General features: G+C 48.5%; 1 protein-coding gene across 3 annotated transcripts in view; it reads left to right on the forward strand.

Annotated features, from left to right (window-relative positions):
- SLIT3 (slit guidance ligand 3) overlaps window positions 1-20,834 on the forward strand; it is a 718,940-nt gene that overhangs the window by 685,117 nt on the left and 12,989 nt on the right. For all 3 annotated transcript variants that reach the window (XM_086362269.1, XM_086362271.1, XM_086362270.1), the window contains exons 30-32: window positions 4,592-4,729; window positions 6,225-6,465; window positions 8,448-8,578. In XM_086362269.1, coding sequence (XP_086218395.1) covers window positions 4,592-4,729; window positions 6,225-6,465; window positions 8,448-8,578 — 510 coding nt within the window. The remainder of the gene's footprint in view (window positions 1-4,591; window positions 4,730-6,224; window positions 6,466-8,447; window positions 8,579-20,834) is intronic.

The raw sequence follows: 20,834 nt of genomic DNA on the forward strand, positions 1-20,834 counted from the left end.
ACAGGGTCTTAGAACTGTGGACTCTTAGATTCATGGATTCTCCAAAACTTGAACTTGTAAACTCTTGGAATCCTAGAATGTAATAACGATGGGTTCCAGTTGCTGTCCTCCCGCCAACCCACCGCAGTCCCCAAATCCTCATTGCAGTGAGGGTGGTGGGTAGTGTAGGAGGTTTCTTATTTCCTCCATCTGAGGCTCTTGCCATGGACCTGGGGGAGGGAAATTTGACACCACACAGAGGTTTGAAAAGAAGGAATTCCTGGAGCCCTAGTTTCGGGCCCTGGGTGCTGCTGGCATTCTGAGGAGGGGGAAGAACCTCCTGGAGTAGAGAGGGAAGCCCTCTACTCTAGGAGGTGAGACTGGAGGTGACCACCAAAGAATGGGTGGCATTGGGATGGGCTGAGAGAAGCAGGGCCCTGCAGGCGGGGCAGAGTCTATGTACGTAAGGGTGACCGAGGGCCATGAGCAGGCCTGCTTGAGTTTTCCTTTTCTATCTGGACATATGAAGCCTAGAGCCCGTGACCAGGAAAATGTTAAGAGGAGTGCAGGGCTCTGGCCTCAGAGGGAACAGAGGAAGCTGAGGCCCTTCAGGTTTGCCTTGCCGGCTGTGTCCCCTCGAGATGTGCCAATACGTTCTCGGGTAACCAGTTACCTAAGCGTGAGGAAGAGCGAGCGATGCCTCTGCCGCCTGGCCCTGCTTCTCCCACTCCAGGATCAGACCTCAGACCAGGGCTGCTCTTTAACTGAGGGGCAAGCAAAGGGCTGGGAGGAGAGGCTTAAAGCACAGACTTGAACCCAAAGCTGCGGCGGCTGGACTGACAGGCAGAGTGCTTTGGGTATGCCTAGGAAGGGGTAGTGGTGGTCGCTGAGCTAGGAAGACTGGGTAGAATATCCATGGACGGAAGGACATCAGTGGTGTTCCCAGCCAAGTGGACAACAGGCTCAGAGGAAGCTGGCTTGGATGAGCACAGCGAGCATGGAGGCTGGTCAGAAGTGGTCCAGGGTGCTGGACTGGGGCTGGGGTGCTAGGGAGTTAGGACCACAGACCTTGATTCTCTGCTCCCTGTCCCTGGAAACTCTCTGTACTGTAACCAAGACCTCCTTGAGTTCAAGGACAAAATAGAATAGAAAGAAACCAGTCTAGCTTTCAAAATCTTGAGATAATATATTTATGCACAGTGTCTCTTAGAATCTTGATGAAGTCTACAGGCCAACTCAATAATGTTGATTTTTTTTGAATTAAGATGCATTTAAATCAAAAGCCCCTTCTCCCAGTGCAACATTTTTCACTTTATCCCACAATGCCCCCCCACACCCCCCACCATCACCATAATGACTCACATCCCCAGGCGGGCCACAGGGACACTAACAAAAGAGACGCGCAGTCCCTGCAGCCTTTGCCCAAGTTTGAAGGTGTTTATCCTTGGGGATTTCCTTATATGCTGTTCTAATGAGGCCTCAACTCAACAAAGCAGAGAGGACTATATCAGTACCTGTGACGTGAACGCTGAAATAATATACTGAAGGCCTGAAAGTAACTGCCACTACACCCTGAAAGCGACAGAACCAGAAACAGAGATGGCGGTGGCCAGCACTCCCTCTGTGTCAGGCACTGGGTATGACCACGTTTGACACTCAGCACCCTTAGGATGTAGAAACTGTTACCACTTTCTGTGTGGGCTGAAGCACAGCGAGGTGGAGCAAGCGGCCGACACGTGTGCGTGGAAGGGGATGAGAGCTGACCCAGGTCTGACTGATTCCTTAGCTCAGTCTGGAGACTCCTGATGTCCTGAAACCAAGGATGTCACTTGGTTACTCCTCTGTGTCAGAATCAGTAGGTTAAATGCGTATCAAAATGGCATAAACCTTATGCTTTAGGAAAAAAAGGCAAAACATTTGAAAACACGGAATGCAGGGTATACCACCAGTTGCTTGTCTTTAGCCAATAAAGAAATGTTGTAGGGATCCTTGCCATTAGAGATGAGGTCCATGAACCAGCAGTGTCAGCATCCCATGGGAGCTTATTGGGAATGCTCATTCCCAGGCCCCACCCAGACTCCCTGAATCAGAAGCTCTACTTTTACAAGACTCTGGGGGTTTTGTTTAGGAAGCACACGTGTAGAGAGGGCTGTAGCATTGGAAAGAAAAGAAGGCCATAAACACATCTGCCTCCAGACCTCTACTGCTTCATCTGCAAGGGAGCATGGCTTCCCTCATTCCTCCTAAAGACTTCAGCAGCCCTGAACTCTGTGCTTACCAGGCTGGGTTTGCCCCTGTAAGTAGTGAGTAGCTGTTGTTGCCTCGGAGAAGCTCATACAGCTTGAGTTGCTCTGCAGGTACATAGAATTCAGGAGACACAGGCACATATACCTACCGGGGCCAGGTTTAACCCTCGCAGAGGCCTGGCCTGCAGTATATGCAGCATGCACTCCCACAAAGTCATCCCCAGGATGACGCTTTCAAAGACTAGGATGAGGTGGGGGCAAAGGTGTGAAAGTTTGCACTTGCTGGTGCAGCAGTAGGTCACGTGTTTCAAATGTATCCATCATATAAGTAAAGGTGAACAGGTCAGATCTTAGAGATGTCACAGCTTTTGGGCGCAGGCCCAGTAAGTCCTCAAATTCTAGAACTTGCTGGCCTCCAAGGACACCCAGGTCCCCTGAGTATCATACCATACCACGAATCCACAGCACGCAGCAACCCCAGCAGCATCAGGATCTACTTGCGATTCCAGCCCACTTCTCTCCATCCTAGAGCGGGTGGAGCAAGGAGAGTAGGGAGGGAGGACCATCCCTTTGTCCTGATGCTTCCCCAGTCGGGCTCCTTCATCATGTAAGTGTTCCAAGGTCTCACTTCCTACCTCACCACCTATTGCACACCTTCCTCTCTACCAGCTTCCTCCTCTGACTTGCACAGGCTGTGTTTATTTTTCATAGTCTGCCCAGTAAAATTCAGCCAGGGACCCCAGAGAGGTGTGCAGGCTGAAGGCCCTGCAGGAGGGAGAGGAGCTAGGAAGGATCTGTGTTCGTAAGTGCCTGTGTGTGTGCTTGAGCCCCTGTGAGTAAGGTGGTACCTGTGGTCTGTTTCTTGCTGGGACTTTGACACACTGTCACCTCAGACAGAGGAGCCCAGAGATGCATGTTTCTGGCCCATGTTCAGGGAGGCTGGCCATAGCAACTGCCTCTGGCCAGGTTGAAGCCTGGGCCTGCAGGGACACCATGGAGCTGCCGACACCATGCTCCTCTGGGAGAGGCGGGGCAGGCCCGCAAGGCCTGGGTTGAACCACAGCTCCATACTCTCCCCTGGAGACCAGAGGCGTCTATCGAAAGCAAAGGGATTCACCCTTCTCTCTCTTTTTTTTCCAGCTTAGTGTTGTTTTTTCTTTCCTTTCTTTCTTTCTTTTTTTTTTTTTTTGAGTATAATTGCTTTACAATGTGTTGGTTTCTGCTTTCACTTTCCTCCCTCCCACCCCACCCAGTCCCACCCATCTGAGCCATCACAGAGTACCAGGCTGAGCTCCCTGTGCTGCACCCCAGCTCCCCGCTAGCAACTGTCTCACACACGGAGGTGCATATATGTCAGTGCTTCTCTCCCCCACTGTGTCCACACGTCTGTTCTCACGTCTGCGCCTTTATTCTGGCCCTTTTCTAGATTCAAATAAGTTCATCTTCACCCCTTTTCTAGATTCCACATGTACACATTAATACATAATATTTGGTTTTCTCCTTCTACTTCACTCTTTATGACAGACTCTAGGTCCATTCACATCTCTCCAAATGACCCAATTTCGTTCCTTTTCATGGCTGAGTAACGTTTCATTGCATATCTGTACCACATCTTCTTTATCTATCCCAGTTCTTATATCAGCCTGAATCTCTGGGGGAGAAAATGAATAAACAATAGAGAAGAATCAAAGGCAGTGCCGAGAGCATCATTTCTTCACCATCCTTATCAGCTCCTTCTGCATATCACGCTGTTTATTCAGTGTGGATCTAGTGCCCCGCACAGAGTGGATCACTTAGTTTCTTAAGCCGCTGTAAGAGGTGAAGGTACTGATCGTCAGCCACATTTATGGGTAGAGACACTGAAACAGGCACCTAGTAGCAGACACATGGAGAAGAGCATCTGACACACGTATGCATAGACGAAACATCGTTATGCTGGGGGGCCTCGGGGAAGTCCAGTCCGCTCTCCCAGAGCCCAGGTCTGCTCCTGATCCTGGAGGGGACAGACCCTCCCTCACCGGGTGCTGAGAGACCTCAGCAAGGTGCTCTGTGAGAGGTGCGCGAAGGAGGGCTAGGCTGAATACCAGTTCTACATAGACAGTGGCAGATCCGAGCCAAAACCTGTCTGACCACAACGTGAGCCCCCCAGCCAGCAGCTGACAAGGTTTTGACTGGGATCTACCACTGTCTTCATGGAACTAGTTTCTAAGGTGCCCGTGTAAACCAGGCGGACACCGACTCACAGGCTGTGGCCAGGCTTTGGGGAGCTCGCGGGGGCTGAGGGGCCTTGAGGACACAGGGAGATACAGGAGAGGCTGCCTGGAAGCTGGCCGGGCCTGGAGCAGCCTCGCTCTGACGTGTTGCAGGTGCGAATGCCCCCCTGGCTACAGCGGGAAGCTCTGCGAGGTGGACGATGATGACTGCGCCGCCCACCGGTGCCGCCACGGGGCCCAGTGTGTGGACGCGGTCAATGGCTACACGTGCGTCTGCCCCCAGGGCTTCAGGTAGGGCTGAGGGGCTGCCGGGCAGGCGGCAGAGAGTGGGGGTTGGGGGGCCCAGGCGACCCTAGCCCTTCATCTCCATGGTGTCTTTATTTCCCAAACCTTCCTCACGCCCCCAAGTCCCAGAGCAGACATTGTTAACCCCGTGTTGTAGATGGAAAAAGGAGGTACCCAGGGCAACCCTGTGGCAGCTGGACTTAGAGTCAAACTTGGGCATGATGCCATGTAACGAAAGATGATACCATTTTGGAGCCCAGCTTGCACGGTGGAGGTAGCCATATGGCCACACTGGCAGGATCTTCTCTCTAAGCTGGAGAATAAACCATTATGGATTCCCTAGTGGCAGGAAAATGGAGGTGGATGGGAGGATTTTGGGGAGTCCCTGAAGCCGGGTGAGAAAAGGGAGACAGGAGGCGCTGGCCAGGTGGTCAGATGTCTGTGGGGTGTATGGACGCAGTGTATGGGTGGCAGCTCCAGCTCTGACCAGAAGGGAAGGGCACAGGGGGTCCCGGAGGGGAGGCCGGGGACTGCAGTCAAGGGGATCAGCCTGGGGGATGTGTTCTGTATACATGTCAGGTCTCATGGAAGCATAGAGCCAACTGTGCAGATGAGCCCTGGTCATGGACTGAGAACATGAGCCTGGAGGGAACCATGAGTTCTCAAGGCAGTTGGTTCCAAAGGCTGACTGAGGCCCTTTGCAAGCGAGGCTTATGAAAATATAAATTTCAGGGCCCCACCTCAGGGCTATGAAATGAGAATCAGGGGTGGGTAGAAGGAGCTGGAAACCCACACTTTAAAAAAAAATGTTTTTAATTGTGGCAAAATGCACATAACACAAAATGTACCATCTTGAGCGTTTTTAAATGTACAGTGAGTACATTGATTGCTGTGCGGCTATCACCACCGTCCGTCTCCAGAAATCTTTTTATTTCTCCAACTGAAACTGTACCTCCCAATTCCTCCTTCTCTAGCCCCAGCAGTCACCACTCTACTTTCTGTTTCCATGAGTTTGACCCCTCTGAGTACCTCATTCATATGGAATCAGTACCTCCATTCATATGGAATCAGACAGCGTTTGTCTCGTTGTAACTGCTGCTTTGGCTCAATGTCATCTCAAGGTCCATCCGTATTGTCACATACTTCAGAATGCCCTTCCTTTTCAAGGCTGAATAGTGTTGCATAGTGTGCACATGCCATGCTGCTTATCCGCTCATTCATGGCTCGAAGAGAGTCTGCACCGTTAGCAAATGTATCGCAGGTGATTCTGATGACACAGAAACTGAGGACCTGCACTCTAGTCCAACCGCATTATTTTAAAAGTGGGAAATCTGTGGCTTAGAGAAGGCACCGGCCTCCCCCCATCTCTGGCAGGGCTGGAACCAGTCCCCATTCCCTTTCATGCCACCCTCTCCCCAGGCAGCTCTTTGGCCTCAATGACCTGGCGTCTCCTCTCACCTTCCCCTGTCCTCTCTCCCCACCGTCCTCTCTGCCCTCCCAGTGGGCTCCACTGTGAGCACCCCCCGCCCATGGTCCTGCTGCAGACCAGCCCCTGTGACCAGTACGAGTGCCAGAATGGGGCCCAGTGCATTGTGGTGCAGCAGGAGCCCACCTGCCGCTGCCCCCCCGGCTTTGCCGGCCCGAGGTGCGAGAAGCTCATCACCGTCAACTTCGTGGGCAAGGACTCCTACGTGGAGCTGGCCTCAGCCAAGGTCCGGCCCCAGGCCAACATCTCTCTGCAGGTGCGCCCCGCCCGACTCAGCCTGGAAGGACCCTGACCTGCCGCTAAGCTCTGACTGTTCTGGAAACAGCTGGGGTGGGGGGTACTGGCCAACTCCATGGCTTCTACAGACAGCTCCTGACTCCTCTAGGGAACAGTCATTCAACTACTATGTGCCAAGCAGGCAGTGGGGATTCAGTGGGGGATAAGACAGCCAAGCCCCTTGCCCAGGGCAGGAGAACAAGAAAATTGTCAATGATAACCCTTGGTGATGTGGGAGCATGCAGGTGGGGCTGTGATCCCAGCCTGCCTGGAAGAATCAGGGAAGGCTTCCCAGAGGCAATGATAACTAAGCTGAGGTCTGAAGGATGAGTAGGAGTTGGCATGGAGAAGGGTGGAAGGGCTGATGATGCAGGGTGAAGAGGGGTGCATTCGAGCCTGGGAGATCAGCATGTGCAAAGGCCCAGAGGCAGGAGGGAGCAGGGCATCTTTCAGGGAGCAGGAAACTGTTCAGTGTGAACTAGATTCTTTTCCAACTAATTTCTGTCAGGCTCCTTAACCTGTGGATCTGAGTAGTTCTTCCAAACCACATTTCCAGATGCTGTCAGTGCTGTTGGGGGCAGAGGGGAAGGCAAGGGATATGGTATCGAGAGACCCAGATGGCACTCGTGGTAAAGAACTCACCTGCCAATGCAGGAAATGTAAGAGATGTGGGTTTGATCCCTCAGTTGGGAAGATCCCCTGGAGAAGAGGGGGCATGATAACCCACTCCAGTATTCTTGCCTGGAGAATCCAATGGACAGAGGAGCCTGGCGGGCTACCGTCCACGGGATCACAAAGAGTCAGACGCAGCTGACTGAGCATGCACGCACATGACATAGAGCAGGACTCTGCCTAGAGAGCAGGCTTGGTGAGCAGTGGGAACCCAGAGGCACAGCTAGAGGGTGCAGGCCAGTTAGCAGCCCTGCCATGTGGCATCCACCGAGGCCCCTTCTTCCTTCTGGCTATGGTTACACTAGCCTGGGTTTAAGCTTATGGAGAAAAATATTCATTCAACAAAGATCCACTGGCCATCTATACCTGCCAGGTACCATTCTAGAGACTGGGGCTGCAGAGATGCACAGATGTTCCCATGGCCTCACCTCGCGGAGCCTCCAGTCCATAAGCAGGCCTCTGAGATGGGGGTGGACCACTGGCACGTACAGGACAGAAGCTCTGGGTGCCATCATCCCTTGTCCCGGTCACTTCATTGCCCTCCTGCCTTCCTCTCTTAGTGCTACTCACCCAGAGACCCAAGCATTACATCCCAACTAATGGGGCCCCGGGCCCCAAACACCCCAGTGTTCTATCCAACCAGCTGCCCCACACCCCCTCTCTCCACTGCCCCTGTGCCCGGCAGTGGGCACTGACTGGCTGTCTGAGAGCCCAGCCCTGAGCCCAGTGCCCGGTGAACATGCCCTCTGAGCAGCGGCTTCTGAAACCAGGGCTTCTCAGCCTTGGCAACACGTTAGAATCTCCCGGGGCACCTTATCTTTGCCTGGGTCTCACCTCTAGAGATTTGCATGTAATCGGTTTGGGGTGAAGCCCAGACACTGGTGTTTTAAAAAATTCCCGAGTTGATAGTCAACACTGAATTAAATAGTAGTGGTTAGTCTTTTGTTTATAATTATTACTATATACAAAGAGATGAAGGCCCCGAGAGGCTAGATCAGAGCTCATGGTTCCTGGCATTTTTAAATATGTGTTCACTTACACACACACACACACAACATAAAAACAATAGCCACGCATATTGAATACCCCATAAGTATTTGGAATTGATCAATCAGCATTTGCTTGAGTATTAAGCACAGGCCTTCCTTATGGAAATACACAGACTAGATGGAAGAGGAAACAAGGACATGATTTCAGACCCAGGGTTTGTTCAGGATATGCCACCTGAAAGAGGGCTCTGGGGGTGGGGGGGTGCCTCGGGGCGGCCCTGACTCTCATGCCTCCCTCCAGGTAGCCACGGACAAGGACAACGGCATCCTCCTCTACAAGGGGGACAACGACCCCCTGGCACTGGAGCTGTACCAGGGCCACGTGAGGCTCGTCTACGACAGCCTGAGCTCGCCGCCGACCACAGTGTACAGGTGAGGACCACAGTCCCGCCCCCGCTGCACGAGCGCCCCCCACCCCAGCACCTTCCGGCCTGCATCCAGCGCTGTGAGAAGCCGCCAGAGGCTCTGGTTCTGCTTCTCCCCACTCCCCACCTCCAACACACACACACACACACACACACACACACAGTCACACAGTCACACAGTCATACACACACACACACAGTCACAGAGTGGCGGGTGGGAGCCAGAGAGGCGGTCTTGGAGGAAGGGAGGAAGGCAGACCCACGGGGAGATGACACCTCATTACCATAAGATAAATGGCCAGCTGGCTCCTGGGCAGGAGCCTCTGCTCCAATGGAGACGAGGCTGCTTAATGAGATGCCCTTTTAAAAATGTCATCCCAATCTTTGATTAGTTTAAGAAAGAAAACAGGGTGAGATGAGCTTGGAACTCAAGGGGAAGAAATTCCAGAGCATGGAGAGAGCAGGACTTCTCCTTAAGTGACTTTCAAACTGTTCTAAAGGACAGTATTTCCTAAACTTCAGTCTTTCCAACCATCACCCTGATTTTTACATTATCTGTATGTTAGCTGGGCTATTACTTAATGCCCTCCCTTACATCAGCTTTAAATCTGCTCACTTTTTAAACTTAGCTTCCTCCTGAGTGATAGCATCTGTGACATTACAGCTCTGCTAGTTCGCCATGCTATATTTTTTTCCTCAGTCAAATGAATTCTCAACTAGGAACATTTAAAAACTATTTTAGTTACAAATATTTTTATAATAGGTATAAAAGGAACTACTCAAACGAGACATGTTTGTCTGTGTTACACTTAAAATCACATAAAACCTCCCCGTGGAATGAGAGCCGTTCCTTGGAGAAAGCACAAAATGTAAGAGCAAATCCCATCCAGAGCCCGGCCCTTCCCCTCTGGAAGCAAGAGCACGTCTGGTCGCGATGAGTGAAGGGCAACGTTTTTCCCAGTAACTAAATCCTTTCTTCAATCAAAACTTCACGTGGAATTCAATCATGCTAAACACACAGGAGCACAGCCACCCTGCAGAGCTGGAGGGAGCAGTCTCCTCCTTCACACACACCCTCACGGAGGCCCCAGCCCACCTCCCACGAATCCCAGCTGAAAACCATCGGCACAAACCAGTGGTTCTTTTTTAAAAACTTATGTATTTGTTTGGAGAAGGCAATGGCACCCCACTCCAGTACTCTTCCCTGGAAAATCCCATGGACGGAGGAGCCTGGTGGGCTGCAGTCCATGGGGTCTCTAGGAGTCGGACACGACTGAGCAACTTCACTTTCACTTTTCACTTTCCTGCATTGGAGAAGGAAATGGCAACCTACTCCAGTGTTCTTGCCTGGAGAATCCCAGGGCCAGGGGAGCCTGGTGGGCTGCCGTCTCTGGGGTCGCACAGAGTCGGACACGACTGAAGCGACTTAGCAGCGTGTATTGTTTGGCTGTGTAGGTCTCGGTTGTGGCGTGTGGGATCTTCGCTGTGTCAGGTGGGATATTTCGTTCCGGCGCCTGTGCTCAGCAGTTGCAGAGCTGGGGCTTCGTTGCCCCATGACATGTGGAATCACAGCCCCCCAACCAGGGATCGAACCTGTGTCCCTCGCATTGCAAGGCGGATTTTTTCTTTTAAGATTTATGTATTTGCTTTTATTTTTGGTTGTGCCCCATCTTTGTTGCTACGCACAGGCTTTCCCCGTGGTGGAGAGCAGGGACTTCTCTTGTGGCGCGCAGCCTCTAGGCCTGTGGGCTTCAGTAATCAGGGCCTGTGGGCTCTACGGTGCGGGCTCAGTGGTTGCGGTGCACTGGAGTAGTTGTCCTGCAGCTTGTGGGATCTTCCTGGACCCAGGATTGAACCCGTGTCCCTGCACTGGTAAGGCAGATTCTTAACCACTGGATCACCACCAGGGAAGTCCCAAAGCAGTCGTTCTTGAGGTAAAGTCCCAGAGCAGCTGCAGAGCTGGAAGCTTGTCAGAAATGCACATTTTCAGACCCCAGCCTGGACCTGCCAACCCAAGCCTGAAGCTCTCTGGGGTCCGACCCAGCCACCAGTTTTAAGGAACCTGTAGGAGATTCTGAGAAGTGCTTGCTTACCCATGAAGGCTTCCTGGAGGGGGAGCCATTTGCAGTGGGTCCTGAAGAAGGTGTGTGAGCAGGGAAAGCAGTGGGCCAGCAGGCTGGGAGAACAGCAGCCACCAGCCTGAGGGACCATGAAAAGGCAGTGGCCATGAAGAGTCACAGCAGAGGGGGTGGCTGGAGAGGAGACTAGGCAGGTTTGGCCAGCAGGTTCAGTGAACGTCCCAGTGGCCTCAGAGTTCCCTGGAGCCAGGGACTGCCACCGTCTGTGTTCCTGGGGCCGCTGGCCATGGGTGAAGTCCAAGGGACAGAGACAGGTCCAGGGCTGCCTGACCAGAGCCTGAAGTGTCAGACGCATCTAGGTGCGACTGAGTTCTCCCATGTCTCCGCGACATTCGCCCGTGTACTGCAGATGACAGCCCTGCGTCCCTCCAGGTGTGTTCCTGGGGGCCTGTACACGGACGGGGCAGGACAGAAGGTGACAGGCAGACTGCGGAGTGGCTGGGCTGGTCCAAAGCGTAGGGACTCCACTGCCCTTCCCACACTGAGGTCAGCTGCTGGTTTGGTCAAGTGGTGTGCTGTTGATACAAATTTGGAATACTCTGCTGGTGTCTTAGGGCAGGAATGAATCAGGCATGAATCAGGAACCCATAGAATGGCTACTCGCTTGTCAGGGAGTCAGGCGAGAGTTAGCACGTGGCCCTTGGGAGACCCCAGGGCCCTTTTCTTACCTCTGGGAGGAACCAAGTAAAGAATGTCCCTGCCAGGATCCTCATGCCAAGTCTGGTGACATATTTTGTGCCCTTCAACCCCCAATCCTAAAGGCCCAAGACTCTAAGAATCTCGTATTAAAAAATGGTTTTGCTGGAACTTCCCCAGCAGTCCAGTGGTTAAGACTCCATGCTTCCTGTGCAAGGGACATAGGTTTGATCCCTGGTCGGGGATCTAAGATCCCATATGCCATGAGGTGTGGCCAAAACATAAGTGGCTGTACTTCCAAATACTTTTCTCTAGGTAGCCCTGGTTTTTCCCCAGTAGTGCATTCACTCAGGAACATCTCTCAGGCACTGTTACTGAATCAGGTCTGACTGATTCAACTCAAGAGAAAGGCAAATGTTGATAGAAAGGGAAGTTGCTTTTAATCAGAATGCTGGCAATCTGGGGAGATGGTGGACTCAGTGTCCCCCAGAAACCACCTCCGAAGATTCTGTACTGCCATGAAAGCTTTTAAAGAGGAAAGAGAAGAAGTCTGAGTTAATCACTGAGACAGGGACTCAGAGTCGTCACCTCTCCCACTCTGCAGACCTGTCAACTTCTTGTGACTCTTCTTTAGACGCTGTCTTGCTCACAGAGTTTGTCTGTGAGATGACTAAAGGGGAAGCTGGGGAAGAGATCTGGTCATCTGTTAATTACTTACTCATTTGTTCTACTTTGATCTATAGAAAGAACAGATCAGGCAAAGTATTGTGCAATCCAAAGATCTGAGTAGAGATGAGTAGAGCATGGGGGTGCCTGATGTAAGGTTAGTGAAAAGACACAAGAGCCTCCTGCAGGGAGCTCTTTCCTGCCAAAAGCTGCTTACAGTACCTCACCTTGGACCTGTGCTAGGGGTTGGAGCCACAGTGTTCAGAAGAACACAGTCCAGGGAGGAAGGCAGATGTGTAAATAAGCAAGTGTTGTAGGAGCAGGATAAAAAAGGTCTCACAGGAGACACCAGTGCCTGCTGTAGGGACAATGAAGAAGGAACAGACAGTTGATTCTGCTTAGAGAACTAGGGAAGGCTCCCTGGAGGAGAAGGTGATGTCTGAGCTGAGACATGAGCTATGGCTGATGAGTGTTTCCACAGGCTGAGAAACAAGGAGACTCTGGGGAAGGGGAGACCCCATCTGTATGCATGCAAGCCAGGCTGGGAGGAGCTGAACAGCAGCTGATGGAACCGGGAAGCCATACCAGCCTCAGAAAGATCTCCTCCCCCGAGTCACAGCAGTAAACTCTGACCTGCTCAGCCTCAGAGCCAGGGCCCACTAAGTTGCTTCAATCGTGTCCTGACTCTTTGCAACCCCATGGGCTGCAGCCTACCAGGCTTCTCTGTCCATGGGGATTCTCCAGGCAAGAATGCAGGAGTGGGTTGCCGTGGCTCCTCAAGCCTCCTCACAGGAAGGCAAACCACAGCTGATCTGATCCGGGAGGGGGCAGCTGCAGACCGTATTAGGGAAGTACAGGCCCAGAGCAGCTGGGTTCCGTGCAGGTTCCCAGCTGAAGTTGCAAGTAGAGAGATTTCTGTTCCAGGCCCAGATACATAATACCCAAGCTACAAAAACCCACCCAAGTCCCCCCTGCCCCAGAATGGAGGCGGACTGCACTATTCCTCTGTTCTAAGACTTGTCTGAGGAGCAGACTCACCTGCATGCAAGGTCCAAGGGACCTGTAAGGTGACAGACTTGGGGGAAGCGGGTCCCAGCAGGCAGTGTTGGAGACCGTGGTAGCCCGGAGGGCACAGTGCCAACAGATGCAGCTGTGTGGGGAGGCAGAGGCTCAGAGTTACTTAGTGAAGTCGCTCAGTCCTGTCTTTGCGACCCCGTGGACTATAGCCCACCAGGCTCCTCCATCCAAGGGATTCTCCAGGCAAGAATACTGGAGTGGGTTGCCATTTCCTTCTCCAGGGGATCTTCCTGACCCAGGGATCGAACCCAGGTCTCCCACATTGCAGGCAGACGCTTTCACCTCTGAGCCACCAGGGAAGCCCCAGAGTCTCAAAAGAAGCTAGCAATTCAGGGTTTCCACGGGAATTCCAAGTTTAGAACAGCCCCTGAGATCCCTCTTTGGTGACCAGTGCGTGCTCCCTCCAGTCTTAATTACCACAGACCCATCCACTGCCAAGTCTTTATCTCATCCAGTCCTCACTGCAGGCCCCAGGCGAGCGTCATCACCCCAGTTTTAGAGGTGAGAACTTTGATGCTCAGATGAAGTCTTGGCCCAGAGGCCAGTAAGTGGCAGAGCTGGGACTCGAAGCCAGACCAGCCTATCAGAACCCCCTCTCCAACATGCTAGGGAGAAAGGTGGGCCAAGAGACAGCATGTGGTCCCGCTCTGATGGTCTGGGAGCCCAGGGTTGCTATAGTGCAGGCTGAGGTCTCAGGCTGCTGCCTAGCTGGAGCACCAGGAATTCTTTGTGAGGCTCTGTCGCCACCTAGTGGCCATGCCTGGGCATCCAGGTGCATGCTTCCAGCACAGAAGAGGGATGACCGTTCACCCACTGTGGTGTACGGTCCTGTGCCTTGGGAACTTGGATTTGAGTCCTGCTTCCACCACCCACACTTTAAGATTTCAATCTGGACACCTTCGATCTCTGAGCCTTAGGTCTCACTTCTAAAATGGAGAAAAATTGTACATCCCGTGTACAAGTGTTAGGGTTAAATGAGACAATGCGAGTGCTTTAGCACAGTTAACCACTCAACACAAGCTTTCTCCTCTTCCCGTCTCCCCGCCACAACTTTTACTAAACGGAGAGAGCGCTACGGGCCCCTCTTTGCCGACACAAGTTCTCATGCCAGTCCCGACAGGAACCTCCCAGCCTGGCTCTGATGCGGCCAGGGCTTCCCACCTCCTACTCCGTGGTGTTTCAGTGGGCTTGGTGGATAATGAGGAAGAATGTCAGAGCCCCTTTCTCCTCTGAAATTCCTAAATAGATGACCAGGAAACTACTCACTGGGCCTCGGACCCATAGTAGGATTTTCTCTTTTAGAGTTCACAGCAAGTTGTTTGGGGTTTGGCTTTGTTTTTTTCCAATTTTTTTCTCATCTTTTGTAGCAGCAGAGCCATTTTTCCCATCTGTGTTTTACTTCAAAGTCCACGATTTAAAAAAAAGAAGTAGAAATGGAACCATTGTGATTCACAAGGTGGTGCCAAAAAATCAGAACCTGCGGCACTGCCAATCCCAAACCTTCAGGGACCCACTGTTTGAAAACCACCAGCTTCAGGCATTATTTCCAGGAGACCGTGGTTAGGATGGGCAGGAAGGCTGCGTATTAACCGATGAGTACCTACTGGCACAGGCAAGGTTATGGGAGGTTTGATTTGGAGTGAATCCTTACTTTTTTTTTTTTAATTGAGATATTAACATCACATATATGTTATATATAACATATAGCATTATATTGTTTCAGGTGTACAACATAATGATTTGATATTTGTATATATTGTAAAATGATCACCACGATGTGTCTAGTTAAGATTCATCACCACACCTAGTTATAATTCTTTTAACTTTATGATGAGAAATTTTAAGGCTTACTCTCTTAGCAACTTCCAAAAATAGAATATTATTAACCATAGTCACCATGCTGTACATAGTACCCCCGGACTTACTTAGCTTGTAACTGGAAGGATGTACCTCCTGACCCACTTCCATGGTCACCCACCCATCCCCCACCCCTGGTAACAACCAGACTTCTCTCTGGATCTGCAAGCTCAGGTTTTTTTCACTTTGCTTTGTTTTAGATTCCATATATAAGTTAGGTCGTATTGTATGATCTTCTTTTTTTAACTTTTTATTTTGTATTGGGAAGTGAAAGTGAAAGTCGCTCAGTTGTGTCTGACTCTTTGCGACCCCATAGACTATACAGTCCATGGAATTCTCCAGGCCAGAATACTGGAGTGGGTAGCCTTTCCCTTCTCCAGGGGATCTTCCCAACCCAGGGATCTAACCCAGGTCTCCCGCATTATAGGCAGATTCTTTACCAGCTGAGCCACAAGGGAAGCCCTTTGTATTGGGGATATAGACAATTAACAATGTTGTGATAATTTCAGGTGAATAGCAAAGGAGCTCAGCCATACATATACATGTAGCCACTGTCCCCCAAACCCCCCTCCCATCCAGGCTGCCACATAACCCTGGGCAGAGTTCCATGTGCTGTACAGTAAGTGTGTGACCTTCTGTCTCATGGCTGAATAATATTACACTGCACATACATACACCACATTTATCCGTTCATCCATCGATAGACATTTAGGTTGCTTCCATGTCTTGGCTACTGTAAATAACGTTGCAGTGGATGTGAGAGCATAGATATTTCACAAGAATTTTTGTCTCTTTCAAATAAATATCTCAAAGTGGACCTGCTGGATCATATGGTAGTTGTAACTATTTGAAGAACCTTTATACTGTTTTCCATAGTGGCTGCACCAATTTATATTCTAATAATGCACAAGCGTCCCCTTTAGTCCACATGAACTCTTGTGATCTGTCTTTTTATACTAGCCATTCCAACGAGTGTGAGGCGACGTATTGTTGTGGTTGTTGTTTATATTTCCCCAACAATTAGTGATGCTGAACACCTTCTCATGTGCATGTTGGACATATGTATGAATTCTTTGGGAAACTGTTTATTCAGATTTCTTGCCCATTTTTATTTTTTATTTTTTTTTAATTTTATTTTATTTTTAAACTTTCATAATTGTATTAGTTTTGCCAAATATCAAAATGAATATTTGATATTTGGCAAAACTAATATTTGCCAAATATCAAATATCTTGCCCATTTTTAAATCAGATTGTTTGGGGTTTTGCTATTGAGATGTATGCGTTCTTTGTATATTTTAGATATTAACCCCTTATCAAATATATGATTTACAAATATTTTCTCCCATTTCAGTAGGTTGACTTTTCATTGTGTGATGATTTCCTTTGCTGCCCAGAAGCTTTTCACCGTGATGTGGTCTCATTTATTTTTTGTTTCTTGTGCTCTTGGTGTCAAATCCAGAGAATCATCACCGAGATGATGTCAAGGAGATCACCACCTTTGTGCTCGTCTAGGGGTTTTACGTTTCAGGTTTTATGTTTGAGTCTTTAATCCATTTTGAGTTAATTTTTGTGTATGGTGTAAGACAGTGGTGCAGTTGCATACGTTTGTATGTGACTGCCCACTCTTCTTAGCACCATTTGTCAAAGAGACGGTCCTTTCCCCATTTTATATTGGTGGTTCCTCTTTTGGAAATTCATTGACCACATGTGCATGAGTTTATTTCTGGACTTTCCGTTTAGTTCTGAAAGGTTGTTGCTGAACCACAAAAGGACGCCGGGATTCTTGGCCTCCAGAGGAGAATTCAATTCGGGGCCAGAGACGAGGCTTGATCGCTCAGAGCTTTTGTGTAATAAAGTTTTATTAAAGTTTAAAGGAGATAGAGAAAGCTTCTGACATAGACATCAGAAGGGGGCAGAAAGAATACCTGCCTGCTAGTTTTTAGCTGGATGTTATATAGTCACTAGCAGTCTGTGAATGAAAGAAAGGAATGTCTTAAAACTCAGAGAATGGCACCAGGCCCCTCACCCATAAGATGTATTTTGGGATAATCTTGGCACCAGAGGAGTCATCCCGGGCTGTAAAATGATTGACTTGAGTCTTGTAGAAAGGCAGATTACCATACAAATAGTTTAATTTACATAGATTAGGGGAACAGTGTTTGAGTATAACATACTGATTTGTCAAGTCGGTTCTGAGCCATTAGGCGGAACTGACTTGAAGACAGAGACTGGGGTAAATTCGTGGTACATTAGCATAGCTTAAGACAAACATTTCCATATGAAAAATGCATTGGTTAACTCAAGATTTGAGAAAAAGTAAATTCAGGTGGAACCAGGTGTCATTATGACAACACAGTATTTTAAGAGCCACCAGGGAAGCCCCCTAAATTTGTATGCTGCTGCTGCTGCTGCTAAGTCACTTCAGTCGTGTCCGACTCTGTACGACCCCATAGACGGCGGCCCACCAGGCTCCTCTGTCCCTGGGATTCTCCAGGCAAGAACACTAGAGTGGGTTGCCATTTCCTTCTCCAATGCATGAAAGTGAAAAGTGAAAGTGAAGTGGCTCAGTCGTGCCTGACTCAGCAACCCCATGGACTGCAGCACACCAGGCTCCTCCGCCCATGGGATTTTTCCAGGCAAGAGTACTGGAGTGGGGTGCCATTGCCGTCTCCGTAAATTTGTATACAGAAGGGGAAAAAAAAAACACCCTAGTTTGTTTCCTCCTGCCGCTTAAGAGAGAGAAAAAAAACGTCTGACACTTATAGCCTATTTCCTCCGTTTGGAGACCACTGGCCTTCCTGCCTGTTACCCTCTCAGTTCCATTTATTGATGTGTCTGTTTTTATGCCAATATCTTACTATCTTGATTACTATGGTTTTGTAATACAGTTTCAAATCCGGAAGAGCGATGGCTCCAGCCTTTTCTTCCTCAAGATTGCTTTGGCTATTCACAGTCCTTTATGGTATCATATAAATTCGATGACTACTCGATTTCTGTGAAAAATGCCATTGGAATTTTGGTAGAGATTGCATTGTATCTGTAGATTACTTTGGGTAGTATGGACATTTTAGCAATATTAATTCTTCCAGTCCCTGAGCACTGAGCATCTTTCTATTTATTTTTGTCGTCTTCAGTTTCTTTCATCAGTGTCTTGCAGTTTTGAGTGTACAGGTGTTTTACTTCCTTAATTATTTTTTTCGTAGGTATTTTATTCTTTTTGATGCAATGTAAATGGGATTGTTTTATTTCTCTTTCTTTTTTAAATTAATTTTTATTGGCATATAGTTGACTGACAATGTTCTGTTAGTTTCTGCTGTACAACAGTGTGAGTCAGTTATAGATATATCCACTCTTTTTTGGATTCTATTCCCATATAGGTCATTACAGAGTATTGTGTAGAATTCTCCATGCTGTACAGTAGATTCTTATCAGTTATCTATTTCATGTATCAGATCAGATCAGTCGTTCAGTCGTGTCCGACTCTTTGCGACCCCATGAATTGAAGCACGCCAGGCCTCCCTGTCCATCACCAACTTCCAGAGTTCACCCAGACTCACGTCCATCGAGTCAGTGATGCCATCCAGCCATCTCATCCTCTGTCATCCCCTTTTCCTCCTGCCCCCAATCCCTCCCAGCATCAGAGTCTTTTCCAATGAGTCAACTCTTCGCATGAGGTGGCCAAAGTATTAGAGTTTCAGCTTTAGCATCATTCCTTCCAAAGAAATCCCAGGACTGATCTCCTTCAGAATGGACTGGTTGGATCTCCTTGCAGTCCAAGGGACTCTCAAGAGTCTTCTCCAATACCACAGTTCAAAAACATCAATTCTTCAGCGCTCAGCCTTCTTCACAGTCCAACTCTCACACCCATACATGACTACTGGGAAATGTATAGTAGTGTTTATATGTCAGTCCCAAACTCTCATCTTATTCCTCCCCTTCTTAATTTCTCAGATAGAAATTATTACTGTATAGAAATGAAACTTTTTTTTTATTGAAGTATAGTTGAATATAGTTTACAGTGTTACGTTAGTTTCCGGTGTACAGCAGAGTATTTACGTATATATTCTTTTTCAGATTCTCGTCCCATGTAGGTGATTACAAAAGACTGAGTATAGCTCCCCATGCTATCCAGTAGGTCCTTGTTGTTTATCTATTTTATATATAGTAATGTGTTTATGTTACTCTCAGATTCCTAATTTATCCCTCCCTCCACTTTTCCCCTTTCGTAACACGTCTGTGACTCTATTTCTGTTTTGTCAATAAGTTCATTTGTATTATTTTGTTGCTCCTACATATGAATGATATCGTATGATATTTGGCTTTCTCTGATTTACTTCACTTTGTGTGATAATCTCTAGGTCCATCAATGTTGCTGCAAATGGCATTATTTCATTTTTTATGGCTGAGTAGTATTGTAGTATATGCGTACCACATCTATTGATGGACATTTGGGTTGTTTCATGTCTTGGCTATTGTAAGTAGTGCTGCAGTGAACATTGGGGTGCAAATATCTTTTTGAAGTATGGTTTTCTCTGGATATATGCCCAGGAGTGGGATTCCAATATCATATGGTAACTCTGTTTCTAGTTTTTTATGGAACTACCATACTGTTCTCCATAATAGCTATACCAATTTACATTCCCACTGGCAGTGTATGAGGGTCCCCTTTTCTCCAAACCCTCTCCAGCATTTATTATATTATTTGTAGACTTTTTGATGATGGCCATTCTGACCAGTGTGACATAATACCTCATTGTGGTTTTGATTTGCACTTCTCTAATAATTAGCAGTGTTGGGCATCTTGTATATCTGTTGGCCATTTGTAAATCTTTTATGAAGAAATATCTGTTTAGATCTTATTTTTGGGAGTGTAATTGCTTTACAATGTTGTGTTGGTTTCTGCTGTACAATGAAGTGAATCATCTATACATATATATGTATCCCCTCCCTCTTGAGCCTCTCTCCCGCCCACCCCCAACCCACCCCACTGAGTCATCACAGATCTCCGGGCTGAGCTCCTTGTGCTGACAGTAACTTCCCACTAGCTATCTGTTTTACACGTTGTAGTGTATATATGTCAGCTGCTCTCCCAGTTCATCCCACCCTCCTCTAATCCCATGTCCACCTGTTTTCTACATCTACCTCTCTATTCCTGCCCTGCATATAGGTTCATCTGTACCGTTTTGCTAGATTCTATATATATGCGTTCTTATGTGATATTTTTCTCTTTCTGACTTATTCACTCTGTGTGACAGACTCTGGGTCCAGCCACATCACTACAGATGACCCGATTTTGTTCTTTTGTATGGCTGAGTAACAGTTCATTGAATATATGTACCACATGTTCTTTACCCCTTCATCTGGCAACGGGCATCTAGGTTGCTCCATGTCCTGGCTACTGTGAATACTGCTGCAATGAATATTGGGGTACATGCATTAACCTCAAACTCCTAATTTGTCCCCACCCCCCCTTTCCCCTTTGGTAACCATCAGTTTGTTTCCTGTGTCTGCAGATCTGTTTCTATTATATATTTGATTCATATATATGTTTTAAAATCTTAATTCAAAAAGACACATTCAATTTCTTTTTCTTTCCTGATTGCTGTGACTAGGACTTCCAGAACTATGTTGAATGAAAGTGGTGAGAGTGGACTTCCCTTATCTTGTTCTGATCTTAGAGGAAATGCTTTCAGCTTTTCACTGTTGAATATGATATTAGCTGTGGGTTTGTGACACATGCCTTTGCAATATTGAGGTTGGTTCCCTCTATGCCCACTTTCTAGAAAGCTTTTATCATAAATGGATACTGAATTTTGTCAGAAGCTTCAAATCTATTGGGATGACCATATGGTTTTTTCCCTCAATTTGTTAATATAGTGTATCAGCT

Source organism: Bos grunniens, chromosome 20 (assembly GCF_055505025.1).
Source record: "Bos grunniens cultivar Pamir isolate PY7600 chromosome 20, Bosgru_T2T1.0, whole genome shotgun sequence".
NCBI lineage: Eukaryota > Metazoa > Chordata > Mammalia > Artiodactyla > Bovidae > Bos > Bos grunniens.